The sequence below is a fragment of the Saccostrea cucullata genome, unplaced genomic scaffold (assembly GCF_032062105.1).
Source record: "Saccostrea cucullata isolate Sc308-1 unplaced genomic scaffold, CSIRO_AGI_Scuc_v1 ctg1012, whole genome shotgun sequence".
Classification (NCBI taxonomy): domain Eukaryota; kingdom Metazoa; phylum Mollusca; class Bivalvia; order Ostreida; family Ostreidae; genus Saccostrea; species Saccostrea cuccullata.
The window spans coordinates 57501-78857 of NW_026923086.1; the positions used below are offsets into that span (position 1 = coordinate 57501).

General features: G+C 33.3%; 1 protein-coding gene across 1 annotated transcript in view; it reads right to left on the bottom strand.

Moving 5' to 3' along the window:
- The window catches only part of LOC134263127 (thymidylate synthase-like), a 13946-nt gene extending 6564 nt beyond the window's left edge, over nucleotides 1-7382 (bottom strand). Inside the window, exons 1-2 of the mRNA XM_062745434.1 lie at nucleotides 7197-7382; nucleotides 862-1135 (exon numbers count right to left, since the gene is read on the bottom strand). Coding sequence (XP_062601418.1) covers nucleotides 862-1135; nucleotides 7197-7373 — 451 coding nt within the window. The 5' untranslated portion in view covers nucleotides 7374-7382. The remainder of the gene's footprint in view (nucleotides 1-861; nucleotides 1136-7196) is intronic.
- Nucleotides 7383-21357: the final 13975 nt, after the last annotated feature.

Here is a 21357-nt window from a genome sequence, read left to right on the forward strand (position 1 = left end):
CCTATATATTCCTATGTAAAACTTGGGTCGGCCATTTTGGCCCCACCCTAGCCCCGGGGGTCATGATTTGAACAAACTTGAGTCTACACTATCTGAGGATGATTCCACATGAGTTTCATCTTTCCTGACCCAGTGGTTCTTGAGAAGAAGATTTTTAAAGATTTTTCCTATATATTCCTATGTAAAACTTGGGTCGGCCATTTTGGCCCCATCCTAGCCCCGGGGGTCATGATTTGAACAAACTTGAATCTACACTACCTGAGGATGATTCCACATGAGTTTCATCTTTCCTGGCCCAGTGGTTCTTGAGAAGAAGATTTTTTTAAAATACCATTAATTTTTCTCTTATTCATAATTATCTCCCCTTGGAAAAGGGCGTGGCCCTTCATTTGAACAAACTTGAATCCCCTTTACCCAAGGATGCTTTGTGGCAAGTTTGGTTGAAATTGGCCCAGCGGTTCTTGAAAAGAAGTCGAAAATGTGAAAAGTTTACGGACAGACAGACGGACAGACAGACAGACGGACGCCGGACAAAATGTGATCAGAAAAGCTCACTTGAGCCTTCGGCTCAGGTGAGCTAATAAAAGCCGCCAGCCCGCTTCGATTTTTAAAAAAATTTGGATGAGAATCTAGCAATTTATTTATTATGGCCTAAAGAGAGTCATTATTTATAAATGATATTTATATTTGATGCTGAGTGAAAGCATTAAAATGAATAAATAATTCAGTTTTTTTTATTTACCTGGCTTTACTAATAATAATTGTACATTGCAAGTCAAAGACCATGGATTTCAGTTCTAGTAATCATACTGAAACTTGTTGTGTAACCTTTTAGGCATTGTATATGTCATGTTTCCTTACCAGTGTAGTCTGTGTGCATGTCTTTGTACTCAGCCCCGAAGTGTCGCCACTGGAAGCCGTAAACTGGCCCCAGGTCGCCCTCCTCTCTGTGGGTCAGACCAAGGTTGTCCAGGAACTCCCGCGAGCCGTTGGCGTCCCAGATGTGGATGCCTTTCTCGCTGAGTTTCTTGCCGTTTGTACAGCCCTGGACAAACCACAGCAGTTCCTCAGCCACACCTCGCCAGAATACTCGCTTCGTTGTAAGCAGCGGGAAAGAATCTCTAAGATTGTATCTACAAAATATATTCTTTATTTATAAATTCATTTATTGGTACTAAATCCAAATGATTTCTGTAAAAATTACGAAATAATTGTAAATGTACAACAAAATTACATTGTGAGGCTTTCAGACGAACTAATAGGGATGTGCAATTTTATCGGTATACCGGTATATCGCGATTTTTTGTTGCGTGATATATATCGTGATACGGAGACCTAAATACCAATATTAAGGTACATATTATAAAGTCCAGAAATTATTCATTTATTTGTTCAATCTTTCAAATTACAATTATAGGTAGTCTAAACAAAGGTGTAAAGGTGAAAAGAACAGCATCTTACCATCAAAGCATGATAAATTTTATGTACATAAAAATTTCAAAAAAAGTGAAATTATGTTTTTCTAGCATATTTTTAAGTAAAATGACAATTAATTAAAATCATTGTAAAAATTTATTGTAAAAACATCATGATATTATCGTGATATTTTGGGAAAAAATCATGATATATCACGAAACGAAATTTCTGGCAATACCCATCCCTACTAAGCAGGGATGGGGTAATTGAATAAAGTAATTGTAATTGAGTGTAATTAATTACATTTTTCAAAGTAATTGGAAGTAATTTGTATTTGAGCAAGCCTTCAATTACAAGTAATTGAATGTATTTAAACACATTTCAAAAAAGGTCATGTATTTTCAATTACTTTTTTTTTCAAAATGATCGAAAGTTTATATTTAAAAAGGTGTCTTATACTGATACATAGTTTTATACTAGTGGGTTTATATTACTTATTCCCATGTTTTATAAATCTCAGGTCTCCCTATTCCCAATTGCAAATAACAATGATTGTTCAGATAGTTAATTTGTTTAACAGCAATTAGACTAACTACATCCCCTTTTAGATTTACCTGTATTCTATTCATTTTAAGATAGAAAATAATGAATGGAATTGTGATGGATATTATTCATTTCCTTCAAAAATATGGATTTGAGAAAGTAACAAAAAAGATCTTGCCATATACCATACTGGTGTAGCATGGGCTTGTGTTTGTACAATAATTAATTGTCTCATAATGTTTAATTTGTTTATACAGTGTGTCACACTCATTATAAGGTAAAGGTCTAATTTTGACCAGGTGTGAACCCCTGTCATACCCAAGAACAAAAACACTGAATGAAAGTTTGAATTCAATCGCTATAGAAAAAAATCTTATTTAAAAAAAATCTTTATTTTTTTTTTTATAACTCGAAGTAATTGAAATGTATTTAATTACATTTGTCAAAGTAATTGAAAGTAATTAATTACATTTGAAAAAATCAATGTAATTGTAATTGCAAGTAATTGACAAAATTATCAATGTATTTGAAAGTAATTAATTACATTTCAAAGTAATTGACCCCAAGCCTGCTACTAAGACTAAGTTGTACCATATTGCACAATATGTGACAGCATTTTGCTATGGCATGATGGTAAGTGTGTTAAATCTTGTTAATATCTGTGCATTTTGATTGACACAAATATGGTTTTTACAATGCAATTATAATGCCTAACAAACAGGTCCAGTACAAAGACTATTTCTACCTACGTAGCTATAATAGCTACAAACTTGAAGGTATTTAAACCTACCCAAAGAAGCTATTTTTACTTACTTTTTGTATTATCTGCATTTTGTGGCCAAATTAAGACCGAATGGCGCAACATGGTGAAAACCATATTTTTTATACTGTCACACTAATGATTGATTAATTGATTGATTGTTAATTGTTTAACGTCCCTCTCGAGAATTTTTCACTCATATGTAGATGTCACCGTATGCCGGTGAAGGGCTTCAAATTTTGACCTTTACTCGGCACTCAGGGCCATTGAGCAGTGAGGGATCTTTATCGTGCCAACGCCTATTGACACGGGGCCTCGGTTTTTAAGGTCTCAACCGAAGAACCCGCAACAACTTTCACTTCAAAGTGCCGAGCGCATGGCGAAGGAACAGTTGCTACCCAATTTAATCGACTTAGGTCAGTCGCGGCCGAGATACGAACTCACGACCTCCCGATCACGGAGCGAGCGCTCTACCGACTGAGCTACCGTGAACGGTGTCACAATAGTGATGAACTGAATACGATAAATTTTGGACAAAAAATAATTACTTCCTTTTACATTAGTTTCTATGCAAAATTGTTAATTTATGAAGTAATCACTTTTTGGCCAAATTTTGTCATAACTCATATCTATCATCAGTGTGACTGTATCAAGAAATTTGACACCATATTGCGCCGTTCTGACATTTGGCCACAAAATGCAAGTAAAGCAGAAAGTAGGAAAAAATAGCTACTTTGGGTGGGTTTAAATACATACATAGTTATTAATACTAAATAATAGTTACATAGGTAGAAATAGTTTTTGGACTGGACCTGACAAATGATCAAAATTAAGTTGCGGGGTTTTAGTCCCCTAAAGATAAATTTTCCAACATTTTCTAAAAACAGTAATTCTCCCCGAAAACCTTGGCTTAAGCTATAAATTGTGCTAGACCTGCTCTACCTCTGAGCCTAGGTATCATTCATAAATTTTCCAACATTTTCTAAAAACAGTAATTCTCCCCGAAAACCTTGGCTTAAGCTACAACAGGCCCAAGGGCCTTGAATCGCTCTTCTGATAAATTATACAATCTATCCTAAGACCCAAGATGATTCTTAGCCAGTTAGGGCTGAAGATATTTAAATGTAACTATAAAATACTACAAGTAGGTCATGGTGACCTACTTTTTGATTGAAATTTTCAGAGGATACAAGATGCATTAATTGACAAAGATTGATGATTCTATGCCAATAAGTACTTGAGATATTCAAAAGTGGGTCACAGTGACCTACTTATTGGTCAACATTCTCTGAAAACCTAAGATGCATCAAATGATAAAATTTGATGATTTTAAACCAATAAGTACCTGAAATACCTAAATATAGCCCAAGGTGCATAAACTGACAAAGTTTGACAATTCTAAGCCAATAAGTACCCTAGAATACTGAAATATAGCCATAAATGTCACAAGTAGGTCACCATGACCTATATTTTGAGCATCATTCACAAGAAAAAAGATGCATCAAATAACAAAGTTTAATGATTTTAAACCAATAAGTACCTGAAATACCTAAAGATAGCCATAAAATGACAAAAATAGATCACTGTGACCTACTTTTTGGTCGACATTCTTCAAAAAACCAAGATGCATCTACTGACAAAGTTTGATGATTCTAAGCAAGTCAGTACCTGAGATATTCAAAAGTGGGTCACCGTGACCTATTTTTTGGTAAACATGCTCCGAAATGTCTTCTCTCTAAGATGCATCAAATGACAAAATTTGACGAAAAAACCAATTAGTTATACCTGAGATACATAAAACTAGCCATGAAATGTAAAATAGGTCACTGTGACCTACGTTTTGCAGACATGCTACGAAACAGCAAAATGCATCGAATGACAAAGTTCGATGATTCTAAGCCAATAAGTACCCAAGATACTAAAATATAGCCATAAAATGTCAAATGTAGGTCATTGTGACCTACTTTTTGGTCGTTAATGATCAGAAAAATATAGTTGCAAAATACAAAAATGATTCTAAGCCAATTAGTTAATACATTTAAATCTAGCCATAAAATGTCGAAGTAGGTCACAATGACCTCCTTTCATTAATAATACGATTTTATTTTCTGTAATGTGTTATTTAAAGATGCATCAACTGACAAAATTTGATGATCATAGGTCTAATAGTATTCAAAATATGCCCTTTAAACAATTTGAAAACAAATGCCTGCAAAGTTCTTTATATAAAGTAGGTCACAGTGACCTACTTTTTGTTTAATATGTTTTAAAGCCATATATGCATCAACTTACAAGATTTGGTGATTCTAAACCTCATGGTGTCTGAAATAATGGGATTAAATGTTTTAGAAAAGATTAGCCATAAAAAAAAAGTAGGTCAAAATGACCTACTTTTAAGTTGATGTTGTTTGTGGACCCAAGATGCACCAACTGACAAAGTTTTATGATCATAGGCCTTAAAGTGTCCAAAATATGCCTCCAAATCAATTTGAAAACAAAAGCCAGTAAAATTTAAAAAGTAGGTCACCGTGACCTACTTTTGTATTAACATGATGTCAAGTCCTGAGATGCATCAACTTACAAGATTTGATGATCCTAGTCTTTATAGTAAGCAAAATATAAACGTTTTTAACAAGTGTAAATTTTGGTCAGGAACTTTGAAGTGATATTTAACAATTGCCCTTTGCCCCAGGGTCATGCCTTGAACAATTTTTAATCTTCAACATATCCCGACCCTTGTTTCTAAGTTTGGTGAAAATCTGCCTGGTGGTTCTGGAGAAGAAGATTTTTTAGCAACTAGTACTTTTGGTTTTATTTAAGTGATTATCTCCCCTCGTTTTAGGGTCCCACCCCTAATTTTAGTATAAATGGTAGCCCTTGGGCCAAGGATACCCTGTGACAAATTTGACGAATAATTGGCCAAGGGGTTCATGAGTTATGGCCCATATTCTAAAAAGTTAACGCACACCGCCTTTGGCTCAGAAGAGCTAATAAATTGTGTTAGACCTGCTCTACCTCTGAGCCTAGGTATCATTCATATCATTCTTGGTATCATTGCATTTTCAGGTTGCCCAAATGGGATATAATAACCTTTCTTGGATATAATATCTTAAATGGGATATAAATTTACAATGCCAAAAAGTGAAATTTTTTATCTTGGCTTTAAATATCATAAATCCGCATCAAGATACGCATAAAGGAACAACTTTTGATTAACAAGTTTTCCTGTGTGACCATGGTTTAAGAGATTGATCCCTCGGAATTTCATAAACTTCTTGGGGATCAATCTTACAACCTGAAGGGTTGCAGAAAAACATGCTTGCCAAGTTATTCCTTTTACAGGTCCAGGAAAATCACTGTTAATTCAGCTATATAGCTTAATTTACATATATAGCTTTATTTACCTGTATAATATAGCTTTATTTAGCTATTTTAGAATATATTTCACATTTCTGTTTTATGAAAAGCGCACAAAAATTCACATGGAAATTATGGCTGATATTTTTTTAAAAAAGGTTTGATTAAAACAACCTAGGGCATAGATCTAGATAGTAAAAACATTGCCTCTTTTAAACACTTTTTAACCAAAAAATGCATCTCTATTGTTTGGATAGCTGTCCCTCAATGGAAGTGCAGACCTGTTTACCCCTATCGTTGTCTCTCAGTATTTTTGATTAGATTTGTCCGTGAGATTTGGCATTTGCCAGTAAGATTTCAATTTCCATCAGTTTGATGAAGAACATCTGCTTTTCTGACTACTAAAAAATGGGTTTAATAACATGGTATTTATACATTTTATACCACGGCGTTTAGACAAACGGACATAACTGTGTTTGAAATTTTTTTTAAGCGATTAAAAACCTAGAAACTGAGACAGATCATAATGAAAACTAACTTCTAAATTCTAAACAAGTGTATTTCTTATCACCGTATTTTCATAACAGCAAAACGTGAGACGTATTTTAGACTAAAACCCGTACAAAATACGGCGAAATCGAAATAGTAAACAGGTCTGGAAGTGCGATGAGGCATGACTAAGTGTGATTGCCTTGCATTGTGCTGAATTATTACCAATCAATTATCTTGTTGACCAAACCTCCTTTTCTTAATCACAGATTAACTTTTTTACATAGCCCCAATACTTTTCGATCTTTGATTGCAATTGCCAGGACCTGTTTTAATAAATTTTGATGCGGATTTATGATATTCATAGCCAAAATAAAAATTTTCATTTTTTTGCACTGTAAATTTATATCCCATTTGGGATATTATATCCCAGACGGGTCACCATATGTCATTTGTTCCCACCTTGTTTTTTTTTGGGGGGGGGGTGTTTGAGTTATTCCTTTTTATGTAAGAACTAAGAAGCCTCTTTAAATAAAATCCCAATTCACTTAAAAGTTAAAACATAGTTAGTAAGTACTGTTTTTTTTTTTTTTTTTTTGTAATTATGTTAAATTAAACAAAATAAAAAACGCATTTGCATCCCAAAGATAGACAATGTATCGATGCCTGTCCTGTTGCTTTTTCTATGCCCGTGGTCAATAACACGCTGCACGGCTTCTAAATATAGTTCCTCGTCGTGTCTATTTTCTTTAGAATCTACATTTTTCATTCCATTTACATAGTCCCCGTCATCATTGCATGTTTCCATGTCTGTTATCTCTGTTACAAAGTTTGTGTTTTCCCTCCAATTTTGAATCGGCAATCCTTGGCTGACTCCTGTAAGGCACGGTGTATTGACCTGATAGTGTAATGACCTGATTGACCTGATGGGATATAAAATGCTATTTACTTAATATACAGAAGGAATTTGTGAAAGATCTTTTTCAAAATTGTTAATATTAATATAATATACAATCTGGTCACAAAATTTTTTAATTCAAAGTGTTATATGAGATTTATTGATGTTTATCCCATTTGAAAGAGTGTAAAGACCTGATATCTAGTGTATTGACCTGATGGAACGTTTTCCCCGATGATTAACTAAAGTTGTGGTATAGATATGTTATACTAAATTAATATATGTTTCAGTCAATTATTTTCTTTAAGTATAAAGTATTAAGTTTTATAAACTGGAATTTTATAAAGGTTTTTTAAAGTAACTTTCCCCGTTCAACGTGTAATGACCTGATTAAGAAAGACCTGATGGATTTATCCCAAGTAAATTATTTTGCATATAATTGTTGATTTATTTTGAATTTGACTTGTACGTGTAATATAGTTTTAGAAAACTAATATATAATTAAATCTTTTAGCTGTTTAGCAATTTCTGAAAATATTTACTTTGACGTGACTTGATTTCTTTAACCTGATATTTCTCTTCTGAAAACTTATACTTTTGAATGAATTATTATACTTCGTTAATCATTTTTGTCTTTACACAAAAAACTTGAATAAGTTATACAAAGAATGAATATGTAATGAATGTATATAAAACAAACTTGTGTGTGCTAATTTTTTTTTACCCCCCCCCCCCTCAAGACTTAAAGTCATTTGTGCAACAATTTAATAGAGAACCTCCTGAGTTTTAAGTTGTTATAACTTTTGTTGAAACATTTTGTGTAATCTTTATTTCAATAAAAGACGTTTGTTAAAATCAATAATGTTACAATGACCTGATATTTTTTGGAAATATTTTTCAATATATTTAACCTATAATTAAATATTTGAATGATCGACACGATGGATCCAATGACCTGATAAATCTTTTATGGATAGCATGATCTCAAAGATATATAACATATCTACATGTTTGTGAGATAAAAATTGAGTTTTCAGTAACTACACATACATTCATGCATTTATCTTTTTTCAAAATATTAAATAAATATATATTTAGCTCCATATTTATTGTATAAAGAGAGCAAGTGTGTAATGTTTATTATTTATAATGGCATATAGGAATATTAATTCAATTAGCAATTCAGATATGACCTTATTCATCTCAAATTCTACTGTTAAAGAATGAATGTAAAGATAATTGCACAATGTAATTTCTAATAAGAGTTTAATTTAAAAAAAAAAACATTTTAATTAAAAATAAATATTTGTTAATCTTCCACAAACAATGTAAAATATTTAATTTTTGTTGTGTTTTTCAATTCATTTAAAGACTTATAAATTGTATGTTTTTTTTTTTTTAATTTATTTTTATTTTAAGTGACCATTTCTTAGAGAATAATGCATTGGTAATTTATAGTGTCTAAGAGACACTGCCCCCCCCCCCCCCTTGTTTGTACATGTGTATATCCCCTACCCAGTTAATCCCCTGGATATGGCTTCTGTATATGTCACCTGTGTAATCCCAGTCAACACGGTAAACCAAGACTCGTGTGAATTGATAAACAAACACATAACACATTTAACTTTGTTATTATTTGCATATACATTTATTAAATACAGAAAATGTAAGATACATACATTTTATTTAAAAAAAATATTTTATAAAAAAATTCTTATACTTAAAACAAAACCACTTTCATTTTTCAACATCGACATTTTTTGAAAAAAAAAAAACGTCTAAAATATAGTTCAGTAATGTAAAAAAAAAAAAAAAGTCTACAAGGACGAATAATTAAGACTTCTTTTGAAAAAGTTTGGCTTAAGCAGGAAACAGAACAGTAGCATTGCTCCTTTTCTTAGATTTATTTAGATTATTTTAATGATATGTGTTAATATATGGTCATATATGGCGTATTTTTGATATGTTCAGACTAACTGAAGTTAAATTTAAAAAAGATCTTTCTATAATTTGTTTCGATACTTTATAAAAAAAGATAGGACTTTCCTGTAAATTACATAATTTCAATCATTCGCGTTTCATAGATATCAGAGATTTAAATCTGTAGCAGATTTTTTTCTGACTTGGAATTCAAAAATATTAGATACAGTTAAAAACTTCTTTTAACTATAGAAACGAAAGATATTTAGTTCCAAATCGTTGAAAAATTTAGTTTGAACATAAATAGCAAATATCATGTAAATTACTCTTAATCTCGTATTTTAATTTTTTAAGCTCAGATCAATACGCCATGTTATTGTTTTTTCTATGTGAAGTATTATATTCATTTATTTATTCAATTTGACAAAAACCACATGTGGCGCAAGTCATAGATACAGTTAACAAATTTTAAGATGTAAAGAGAAACTAGTAAAAAAATAAATTCTAAACAAGAAAAAGAAGTAATAAAGAGACTTCATAATATTTTTTATGATAATATAATTCCTTTTTGATTGCATCTAACACTGTCCCATGTGCACATAAAACAAAGTCTCAACCGATGAATTAATGTAAAAAAAATATATATATATATTTAAAAATTTCTATGCAAGAAATTAAGGATCGAACTGTATATTTTATTAAATCATTAAGAAATAATTGAAAAAAATAATTCACCAGGTATATATCTTCTGATCCGCAAATAACGTATCTTGTCAATATAGATCAGGTCATTCCATATCAGGTCATTACACCGTAGCAAAATTGAAATGAATATAAAAGTTTGTTAAAACAAAATATAAGAAGTTTATATGTTTTTACTAAAACATTATACAAATAGTAACCAAAATTTAAGAAAAAAAAAGTTTTTTAAGGGATATATATTTATCAAAACAACATAAACGTTCATCAGGTCATTACACTAAATATCAGGTCATTACACTGAATTGATTTGAATAATCTCCCATTCATGCAAATAAATGACTTATAAAATTTTATTTTTTGGTTTTATAATAGAAAATGACATAATATTTAAAATTAATTTATAAAAGTTTATTTTATTTGGTATTTTATCATTTATTTTTTTGAAATTATGTTCATCAGGTCAATCAGGTCATTACACTCATCAGGTCTTTACACTGTGCCCTCCTGTAACGAGTCTATAGACCCCAAACAGGCTAAACCCCGACAGGAAATATGTTTCTGTTGCGAAAACCCAACTGAATCGTGAATAAACGACTGAAATGTATTTACCTCCTTTATTCGGGTATCATTTTTTCCTGTTAGTTTCTGAAGTTTGTAAAGTCGTTGTCGGAAGTGAAATATAGAACTCATAACCACACAACTGTATAGTATCATCCATATGGGTTTAATATTATATTCAACGAAATAGAGGGCCTCGTTAGTTTATGCAGCGTGATTAAGAAAATTAATGGAATAAACATATATTTTATTAATGAAGTGAATAAAATTAAGTTTGGTGTTAACCACCAAATACCTATTTTATAATCCCAATGGGGGTAATAGTGACACTAATTATCATAACAGGTGCACAGTCGTCTCGTCACTAGAGAATTTAAGCACATTCTGTGACGGAAAAAAATCACAATTGACGCAAACTTATACGTCTAGTCTACAGTTGGAGGGGGGTCTATTATGGATTGTGTTTCTTTGGGGGAGTGGGGGTCATATTCTCTATTGAGAAGTCGGTTTGATTGTTTTAGTAAAAAAAAAAAACTAAATAAAACGAGCCATCAACTTCTATAGGAGAATAGGCCAATGCATCGTCTAAAGCCACGGTTCGGAGTCCGCGTATAGCTCTCTCCTACCAGAATGGGAGAAGATGGTACATGGCCGTGGTTTGAGACGTACGATGAGGCCCCTGGGAATCAAAACTTTTAAAGGTCTTATTGTTATTAATTAATAGCTCTGAAAATCTCTCTCTCCCCCTCCCCTCTTCAGTTCTAGATCGAGCTTTTAAAAAGGACATGCAGCAATATTAAGGACATTAATTTGTAATTCTCATTATTTATCTCTTGAAATATCATAATTAAAAAAATAAAGATAAAAAATACACTTTGTGACATCAACTTTCATCTTATATCTAACCAATCAGATAAGGCGAAACAGAAAAGCAGCTCCAAAACCTCCTCCAACGCTGCCAATGGAGAAAATTTTATGTATCCGATTAACAAATCGTCCGATTACGGCATATCAAACGCTAATAGCGGGGTTTAGGTTAAAGAAACTAGTAAAAGAACATCTCCCAGACAGAGTGTTTGCAAAATTATGATAGGTAACACTAATTATTACCTTGGTAATCTGTCTCGAAGCAGGGGTCCCCCGTTTGTTTACAACTTTTGTTTCTTACCTTGTGTATTTTTATTATACCCGAATATGGCCATTCTTTAAACGTGAGAAAAAGTACAATCTGCTTGCATATAACGACATATAGATGTGTTTGACGGGGAAATTTTATATTTTCGAGGTATTAATTATACACTCTTACATTTTTTTTTTCATTAAAAAGGGGGGGGGGATTTTCCATACTTCAAGTGCCTGTGATCGGGATGTCCGCCGTCTGCTACTTTGGAATACCCATCTTATATATCTGCAAAGTTCTCCTTTTATACCAATGAATGAACTTTAATGACACTTTCACATAGTCTTTGTTAAATAGTACCATTGTGCACCTCCTATATTACATTTTGATCAGACACATATTTTGGGTTTCCCAGGGCAAAACATGAAAACGATAATTCTTTCTTTAATATTGAAGGGTACGTATACCCATTTCTTATCCGCAATCCCCCTCATATCAATGAACAAAATTTGATGACACTTTCACAGATTAAAAAAAATTAAATAGTGCCATTTTGTACCTCCTTTACTTGTTGATCTGACACTTATTTCTGGTCTCGAAGGCCAGAACATGGACTTTCCCACTATAATCATATGGGTGGGGTGGGGTGGGGGTGTAGTATCATTTAGTAAGCTCATTGCTCACAGTACCTCTAAGTTGACATTAATATAATATAATATTGTCGATACTTAAAAAAAAACCATTTGTACATTTTAATGTCTGTTTTTAAGATTGTCTAAATGTATATTCATGAATATTTGGTTGACGAATAAAGAAATATATATTCCCTTTAGCCTGATTCAGTATAATTGAATAACAAGATGCATTTGTGAAACACAAATGTTTGTGTCCCTATATGATAATATAGCGCAGATTAAACTTTTCGTATGCTAATCTTATATATATATATATATATATATATATATATATATATATATATATATATATATATATATATATATATATATATATATATATATATATATATATATATATATATATATATACACATCTTCCCCTACCCTGCCTATGGGTATTAAGTAACCAAACTGAGCAATTGCTAAGTGTATAGTTATGATGACCAATGGACCGCCAGCTCTTTCAAAATTGTGAATGCCATAGCATCTGGCTTAAAATATGAATCAAATTCAATCACTGGAAAGTTGTTGCATAATGCTCAGGTGACCTATAAGGCCCATGGGCCTCTTGTTTACAAACATATTCATTATGTTCTAATATAAAGTACATTCTAATTCAAGGCATTGTTAAGTCTTATCAATTACAGAACAAGACAAATATAAATATAAGTTGAAGCATATTTTTCCCCAGAAACCTCAAGTCATACACTGTATTAGCTATAATTCTTAAATCAGTACTTTTTTTTTTTTTACAGAAAATCATCTCCATTTTAGGAAACATCAAGTCGATATGCATTTCAAATTCTATAAATAGTAACTCAAGTCTATATGCTGTTGTATACTTAATCATGTGATCAAGTTTGAGCCAATCAGAGAGCTTGGAATATATAATAAAAATAATATAGACACATACTTATTTGTATACTCGTATATGTATATTGATAATATTGATTTTGATCGCATGTTAATTAACGATTTTATAACCCCAACTGCTGCATCTACATGTACAGTTACTTGTATATATTATATCAGATATATACATGTGTGTGTGTGTTTATGTTTGTGTATGTTTACTAACCTTTCTTTCAGAACTTTCTATCTTGTCATTGTAAAAAAAAAAAAAACCTTTATGCCTTCTGGGCCCAAAATTGGAAAATAAAATATCCATTGTCAAAATCGTATGCTATCAGAAAGCAAGAAGTAAGAAGTAATGTACGTTCATTTTCTTTCCATGCTGCAATACAAATATGTCTTGGGAGGGTGGATTTATCTACGATGAACATACGTGTATTTCTAATTTTAAAAAAGATTCCATCGTTACTAACATACGGTGTTCATGTCAATGTTGGTAAAATTTTTCAAAGTAGTCATCTTCGATTTTAACGCTCACCAGCAAACGTTCTGCCCATTGGCCACGTGATATGCTCCGAAGCGCTCTGTCACAGAAGCTTAAGGATTTCCATCCCTAATGGAACCTAATTCCCTACCCTTAAATGTTTGTCATGAACATAGTACTCTGATATTATATTAAAGTATTATATAGTGGAAAAAGATTGCCCGTGAGAAAATAAAAAAAAATTCATTAATTAAGCAGTAGTTAATTAACAAAGATTGCATTGAAGTCCATGGATCAATCAATCAATCAATCATTCTTTATTTCCTCCTCATGGAGATATATGAAATATGACATACAATTAAATAAATATTACACTAGTTCCATTTAAACAGATATAAACATACAAAATATGAAAAACACAAAAAGACAATATATGAGAAAACATACACATAAACAAAACAGAAACATATTTACAAAACCTTTAAAGGACTGCTGAGGATGAGAGGGAAAATGGAAAAAAAAGGGGGGGGGGGCAAAAAGAAAAAAAAGGGGGAAGTTACACGTTATTTTGTGCCTGACAGCGTTAAGGAAGTGCCCTGTTGTAGTGTGCGGCTGCGCTTCGAACAAGGTTAAAATTCAATAACCGAAAAGATTCATTGTCTGATTCATAATTTGTATGGCGTCCTAGTAGAACTAAAAACCATTCATTTTCGGTTAAGCCACACAGCTCTGCGGATAGACGTACGTCAAAACCGTTCGTGATCACATTCCACCAGTTGTTTCTTACTTCACTGGTTGCAGGACATGTACACGTGGAATGTTGAAAAACATTAGAGAATGTTCTTCCACAAATGACACAGTTTTCGAGATGTTCCTTTGAGCATGAGTAGGTACACAGTTTACAGATGAACTTGCAGAGTTCAATTTCTTTGTAATTTTCGGCTATGTCCCAGATAGAAGAGGGTTTCGAGTCCGAGAAAATTTGTGTGAAGGAATTAAAATCAGGGTCGTGAGACATTCGTATTTGGCCCTGAGATATGTGTGAAGCCCTAACACTGCTGCGTACCATTTTCTTCCAAGCAGATTTCATAGGGAAAGAGCCATCCTCCAGAAATTTCCATAAATGGGAGACAAGGTTGTATGATTGGAGAGTCCTTATGATATCAGGAATAAAGCCAGATTGATCATCCGAGAGGTTGTGGAGGTAAGAAAATAGTCTTACAAGAAATACTAGTATTGATTTTGTTAATGTCTTTGGATTCAAACGAATTAATCTTCCAAAAAATAAAAGTTTACGTGCGTCAATTTCAGAGCATATAGGTAAGACGTCAAAGAATGATTCGCACATGTCTGACCGGCACAATTTTGGTAAGTTGAGTGAGTTTTTGCAAATAAAGTGTTGGAATGTGTTGAGTCGAACTTTATCAGCGGATGTCATGTTGTTCCAGAGTTCACACCCGTAAAGTACTGACGGTAGCACGATCGTTTTGTACAAATGAGACATCGTCTTGGGATTAAGAAACTGTGTACCAAGATCGGATATTGCAAAGTAAGATTTGCGTCCTTTATTGTAAGCTTCGTGTATTCTGTCAGATAGTTTACACTTATGGTTGATAACGATTCTTAAGTGGTTATAGGAATGTTCACATGATACTTCTGAAGGACCCAAGTGCCATGATCTTTGATCTAAGGTTGAACCTTTGGCTTGGAATTGTAAGACACAGGACTTAGACGCATTAAATGTAAATCGCCATTTACATGAGTAGTTGTATGCGATGTCTAACTGTACCTGGAGTGCTAATGGTGAAATACCAATTAATGACAGGTCGTCAGCTAAGGAGGGGCAGTTGCTAGGGATATCTAATATCCCAGTATTTGGGCTACCCAACTGTAGATCACGAATGAGATCATTGATAAAGACAAGGTATAAGAAGGTCGAAAGTACTCCACCTTGTCTGACACCTTGATTAACCGGAAACCAATCTGACTGGGTTTGGTTTGCAACAATTGAACGAACTGTATTTTGCTGACATTGGTTGATTAGAGACCATAATCTACCAATAATGCCAAGATCGTATAACTTGAGCATGAGACCAGGCCTCCACACCGTGTCAAATGCTTGCCTGGTATCAAGAAAACTCACGTAAACATTACTACCTTGTTCCAAGTTATGTAGAATTGTCTCTTGTAGATTAAACGACGCTGTCAGGCAACCTAACTCTTTCTGAAAACCCTGTTGTTGAGCGTGTGGGAAATCTTTATTGAGTAAAACATAATTAGTAATACGATTATGTATAACTTTTTCAAACAATTTAAAAAAGCAAGGCAATAAGGCTACAGGCCTGTAACTGTTACAGGAATTTTTAGGCTTATTGCCACCTTTGTATAATGGAACTATCAGACCACGTTTCCAGCAAACAGGGATATGACCACAATTTACAATTGCGTTAATATATCTAAATACACTGAGCTTTCAATGCCTACATATCTGTACTGTATTCAATTTCAATGAATTTGTTACTATTATCGATTGAATACCTTAAAGATTTTTTCGACTCTTAGATCTATATATTTCTTACCAATTGCAAGTTATCATTTTTATAACAAAAATAGTCCATTTGTCAGAAATGGCCAAATCTCGGCAATCGTATGGGTATATAATGATATCCTTATCCAGATTGAGCATGATGACATTCAAAACCCACGCACGCGCTAGTCCTCGGTCTTTGGAGCGTCGATTATTCAATTAGGATAAAAAAGTACGTATATATACAGTGGACCCTCATTTATCCGGACGCTTTGGTTCCCCTGTATATGCCTTCTTTTTATCATATCTGTTATGTTTAAAGTCTAAAGTAAACGATATTTTAGGGATTTAATCATTATATTATATAATTGTAAAGATATTCGCCTATATTTTTCTACTTGTAAGTTGGCGATATTTCATATCAAATTACTTAACAAAGAACTCGTCTCTTTCAACGGAACAAACATCATTTTTAAGACAAAACTTCTTGCTAGTCTTTTGTCTTCATAAACTTCATAAAGAAAATTCCAAGATATACGTTTTATTACTTTAAAGTCGTTCGTTGCTCGACTGAGTCAACCAATCTTTTTTTTGTCACACGCGCGATCTACATAATATTGATATCATTTTCACACTGTTACGTCACAAACATTGAGCAAAACATTTCATTACATATGCTATTTATTGAGCATGTGTATGATCATTCTGATCCGAATTGTGGTTTTGTAGATATGGACATTATTATAATAGTTTGCGAACTCTTTGATCACCTCTTGTACATGTAAAAGAGTCTTTTTTGCAATTCAATATTTAGATAGAAACTTGCTATTTGCAAATATGTTAATGTTACAAGGCTAATCAGGTTGATATCTCAGTGCTGTCATTAGTATTGTTTTAATTCAGCATTCCACAAATCCTTTGGTCGCTGTGATGTTTTTTATGAGCCCAGATCGATAGACCGATGATGCATATTGTTTTTGTCCAGGCTGTCTGTTTGTATGTTTATCTGTTTAGCTGTATGCCTGTTTGTCTTTCTGTCTGTTGTCAATTTTAACCTTCGCCATAACTTTTGAACCACGAGAGATAGAAACTTCGTATTTGGTTTGCTTACTTCACTAATTGAGTTTTTTTTCAAATGACATCAAGATCAATGACCTTATGGCCTTGACTTTTACCTGGATGCTAAAAATAGCCTTTTTGAACCTTCGTCATAACGTTTGAACAATAAGAGATAGAGACTTCATATTTGGTGTGCATACTCCACTAATATTAATTTCTTTCAAATGACCTTGTGACATTGACTGTAACGTATATACTAAAAATAGCTTTTTCGAACTTTGTTGCTGCCGGACGCTTAGTGTTTCACAAACAAATTTTGTTTTATTTTTTATGTGCCTGAATCAATAGATCCGGGGCGTATATTGTTTTCGTCCTGTCTGTTTATCTGTCTATTGTCAACTTTAACCTCCGCCATTACTTTTGATCCATGAGAGATTAAGACTTCATATATTTAGTATAGGCATACTCCACTAATTAAGCTTTTAAAAATGACACCAAGGTCAATGTTCTTGTGACCTTGACTATGACCTGTATGCAAAAAATAGCTTTTTCGAACTTTCATCATTACTTTCGAATCATAGGAGATAGAGACTTCATATTTGGTATGAATACTTTACTAATGAAGTTTTTCCAATTGACACCAACTGAAGGTAAATGACCTTGTAACCTTGACAGTGACCTATATGCTTAAAATAGCTTTTACGAACTTTGTTGCCGACGGGCGCATACATGTAGTGTTTCACAAACACATCTTGTTTTTTTTTTTTTTTTTTTTTTGCAAAATGGTTGACTTCACAGATTGTTAAAAATAACTAAGTTTAAAACTGCGGATAAATTAGAGAAATACTATATACAGGGAAATTTTCGCCCCCGTTTTATTTTCGCCCATCTCGCCCTCGTCACAAGTGGGCGAATTTAAAATGGGGCGAATTAAAAAATAACAGTATTAATTCTCAAACAAAACTGTGAGTGGGCGAATTTAAAACTGGGCAAAATTGTTCACAAATGTAAAAGGGTGAAAATAACACAGGGCGAAAATAACCCTGTATACAGTATGCAGATTGTTAAAATAAAATAAATCTACAAGACTTGAAGGCTATTAATTCTTTGTTTATTGCCGAATGTTACATTGTAAGTCCCCGAAGTATTCAGTCATTAATGACATTTATTTGTATTGTATTTTTTTCACTTTACCACTTATCAATTCGGCCACAAAGAGGTTGTCTTTGGTGTCCACACACAGACCGTATGGAAGGTGTAAATTACATTTGTCGATATAAAAGAGAAATCCCCCATCCTGGTCCAGGATGTGGATGCAGTTGTTCTCACTGTCTGCTACCAGGATGAGACCCTGACTGTCTGTCGTTATGCCGACTGGATCAATTGATTTGGTTGTAGATGAGGGATGGCCATTATATCGAAATCGGAGTTCCCCAGCTTGATTGACCACTACTACAGCTCTAGCTTTATTGTCCGCCACACATATATCCAGGTTCCTGTTCTCACAAATATATTTCCTGTAATCCGAAGAATACAGCGGACAATCTTTGTCGTCATATTGAATGATTTGTTTTTCTTTGGATCCTGAGTAACGAACTACTCTGGATTGCCCTGCATCATCTCTGAGCATGGTAACCAGAAGATCTTCGGAGGATGTAATACAGACATAGTAGGGCTTCCACTCCTGTAGTCTGATCCTTTCCTGTGTCTGTCTATCCCTTACTACGTTTACAGTTCTTCTGACGGGATCGGTATAGATTAAAATTCCATTTTCTGCCACTGCTATGTTCCCTGGTTCATTCTTTGACTTGGTTTCGATTAGACTCAGTAGCTCGCCATGGAGGTTATAAAGTTTTATGATTTCGTCTCTTTCGCAGGTCCAGATTTCTTCATCCCTTCGACAAGCAACAGAAGTGAGTCCATATCCGGTGTTTATAGTGGAGATGAGCTTTGGTTCATCAAGTAGTGATTTGTCGGAAAGGGGGGATACGTCTTCTGATGCTTTTTTCTTGTAACCCCTTTCCTCTGTCATAATTGATAATGCTGACAAAGAACCAATAAGTTGGTGACATGTACTTTGTTTGTCGTATTGTGAGGGTACAAAACGTGGAAATGAAATTTTGAATTTAGGTGGCAATTTTCTAAAATTACCGTTTCTTGATTTATATGCACAAATAAGGGACAAATCACTAGATTTGAGAATTTTCTTCATTTCAAGAATGCAGTTTTGAAGTTCAGAAGTAATACATTTGATTTCATTTTCCTGCTTATTAAGAAAAGCCACATGTTTATTTTTCAGTGCAGTAATTTCACTCTTTTGTAAGTCGACAACAATATCAATTTCTTTATGCCAATCATTGCCTTGTTTGATGACGTCATTTGTTAGTTTCGTACAATACTTTTCCAAATTTGCTTTTCCAATTTGTATATTTGAAGATATTCCTTCATATCTGGGATTAAGTTGTCCCTCTAGTTCTTTTAAATCTGTCTCTAATTTTTCTCTTTTGGTACTGTGTTTTTCAAAAAAGTCTGCAATTTTATGTTCTTGGTGCTTTCCAGAAGAGATACAGCCGGAACAAACAGGAATGTCACAGGTTTCACAGTACATCTCACAATGTTTTATAGCATGGATTGAACATTTAGGATAGTTGTAAGTGAAGGTAGAAAATTTTGCTTTGAAAGGCACGACTCTATGATTTTTGGACGAATCGGACAGGTGCTCCCCTACACAATCCTTGCAAACGTTGGCATTACAAAGTTCACAATGACTCTGTATGACAGAGTTTTCACAATGACTGCAGCATAAGACGTCTTGGGCACAGTTTGGGGTATCCATTTCCGGTATCTTGAACATGAACTAAGTAGATGGCACTAAAACAAATAAATGGTTGGTGAATTAAAGATTGATTCTTCATGTCTTTTTATGCCGAAGTTTCGGGGGGTATATAAACTATATATAGTTTTTTGTCGTGTCCGTCCGTCTGTCTAGGTGTTTGTCTGTTTGTCTGCAAAAACATTAATCTTGCCCATAACTTTTGATTTAGTAGAGCTATGGCTTTCATATTTCACATGTGTATTTCTTATGACAAGACCTTTCTTTGGGTACCACCAAATTTGACCTTTGAGTTTGACCCACTTTTACACAAAAATTCCAAACTTTTACTTTGACCATATCTTTTGAACAGATAAGATACCAGGACCATTTGTACTGCATATATGCATTCTTTGTGCCAAGACCTTTCATTGGATACCTACAACTTTGACCTTTTGACCTTGAATTTGGACATTTCCGTACTTATGAAAAAACTTTAACCTTGGCCATAACTTATGACCAGTAAGGGCTAGCGCTTTTATATTTTACATATGTAATCCTTGTGGAAAGACCCTTCATTGGATACCAAGAACTTTGACATTTTGACCTTGTCCTTGGAGTTTTACCTACTTTTTAAATACTTTTGTACCTTGATCATAACTTTTGAGGGGTTAGGGGTAGGGCTTCCATACTTCACATATGTATTCTTTGTGACAAGACCTTTCATTGGACACCAATTACCTTGACCCTTTGACCTTGGAGATTTCCGTACTTATGAAAAAACTTTAACCTTGGTCTACTTTCATATATCACAATTGTATTTCCAGTGAGAATACCCTACTTTGGGTGCCAATATATTAAATTTGCATTTCAGAAAAGTTTAATCTGAGCTATGTTGCCCTTCGGGGGCATCAGTGTTTCACAAACACACCTTGTTTGTGATTTGAATCACATTATTTATAATAATTGAGTGAAAGCCAAACACTAAGGACTCTAATGCCCCTGTACTTCCTGGTCACTTCCTTTGAAAGAAATACTTGCCTAATGGGACAATAAAATCGGAACCCTTGATTTAATGTGATTAAATTACGTTGAATTTCATTTTTCATTTATCGTTTTTTAAAGTTTATGAAATTCATTAATAATTGGACTGCAATTAGTTGAAGACAGTATTAAGTGAAAT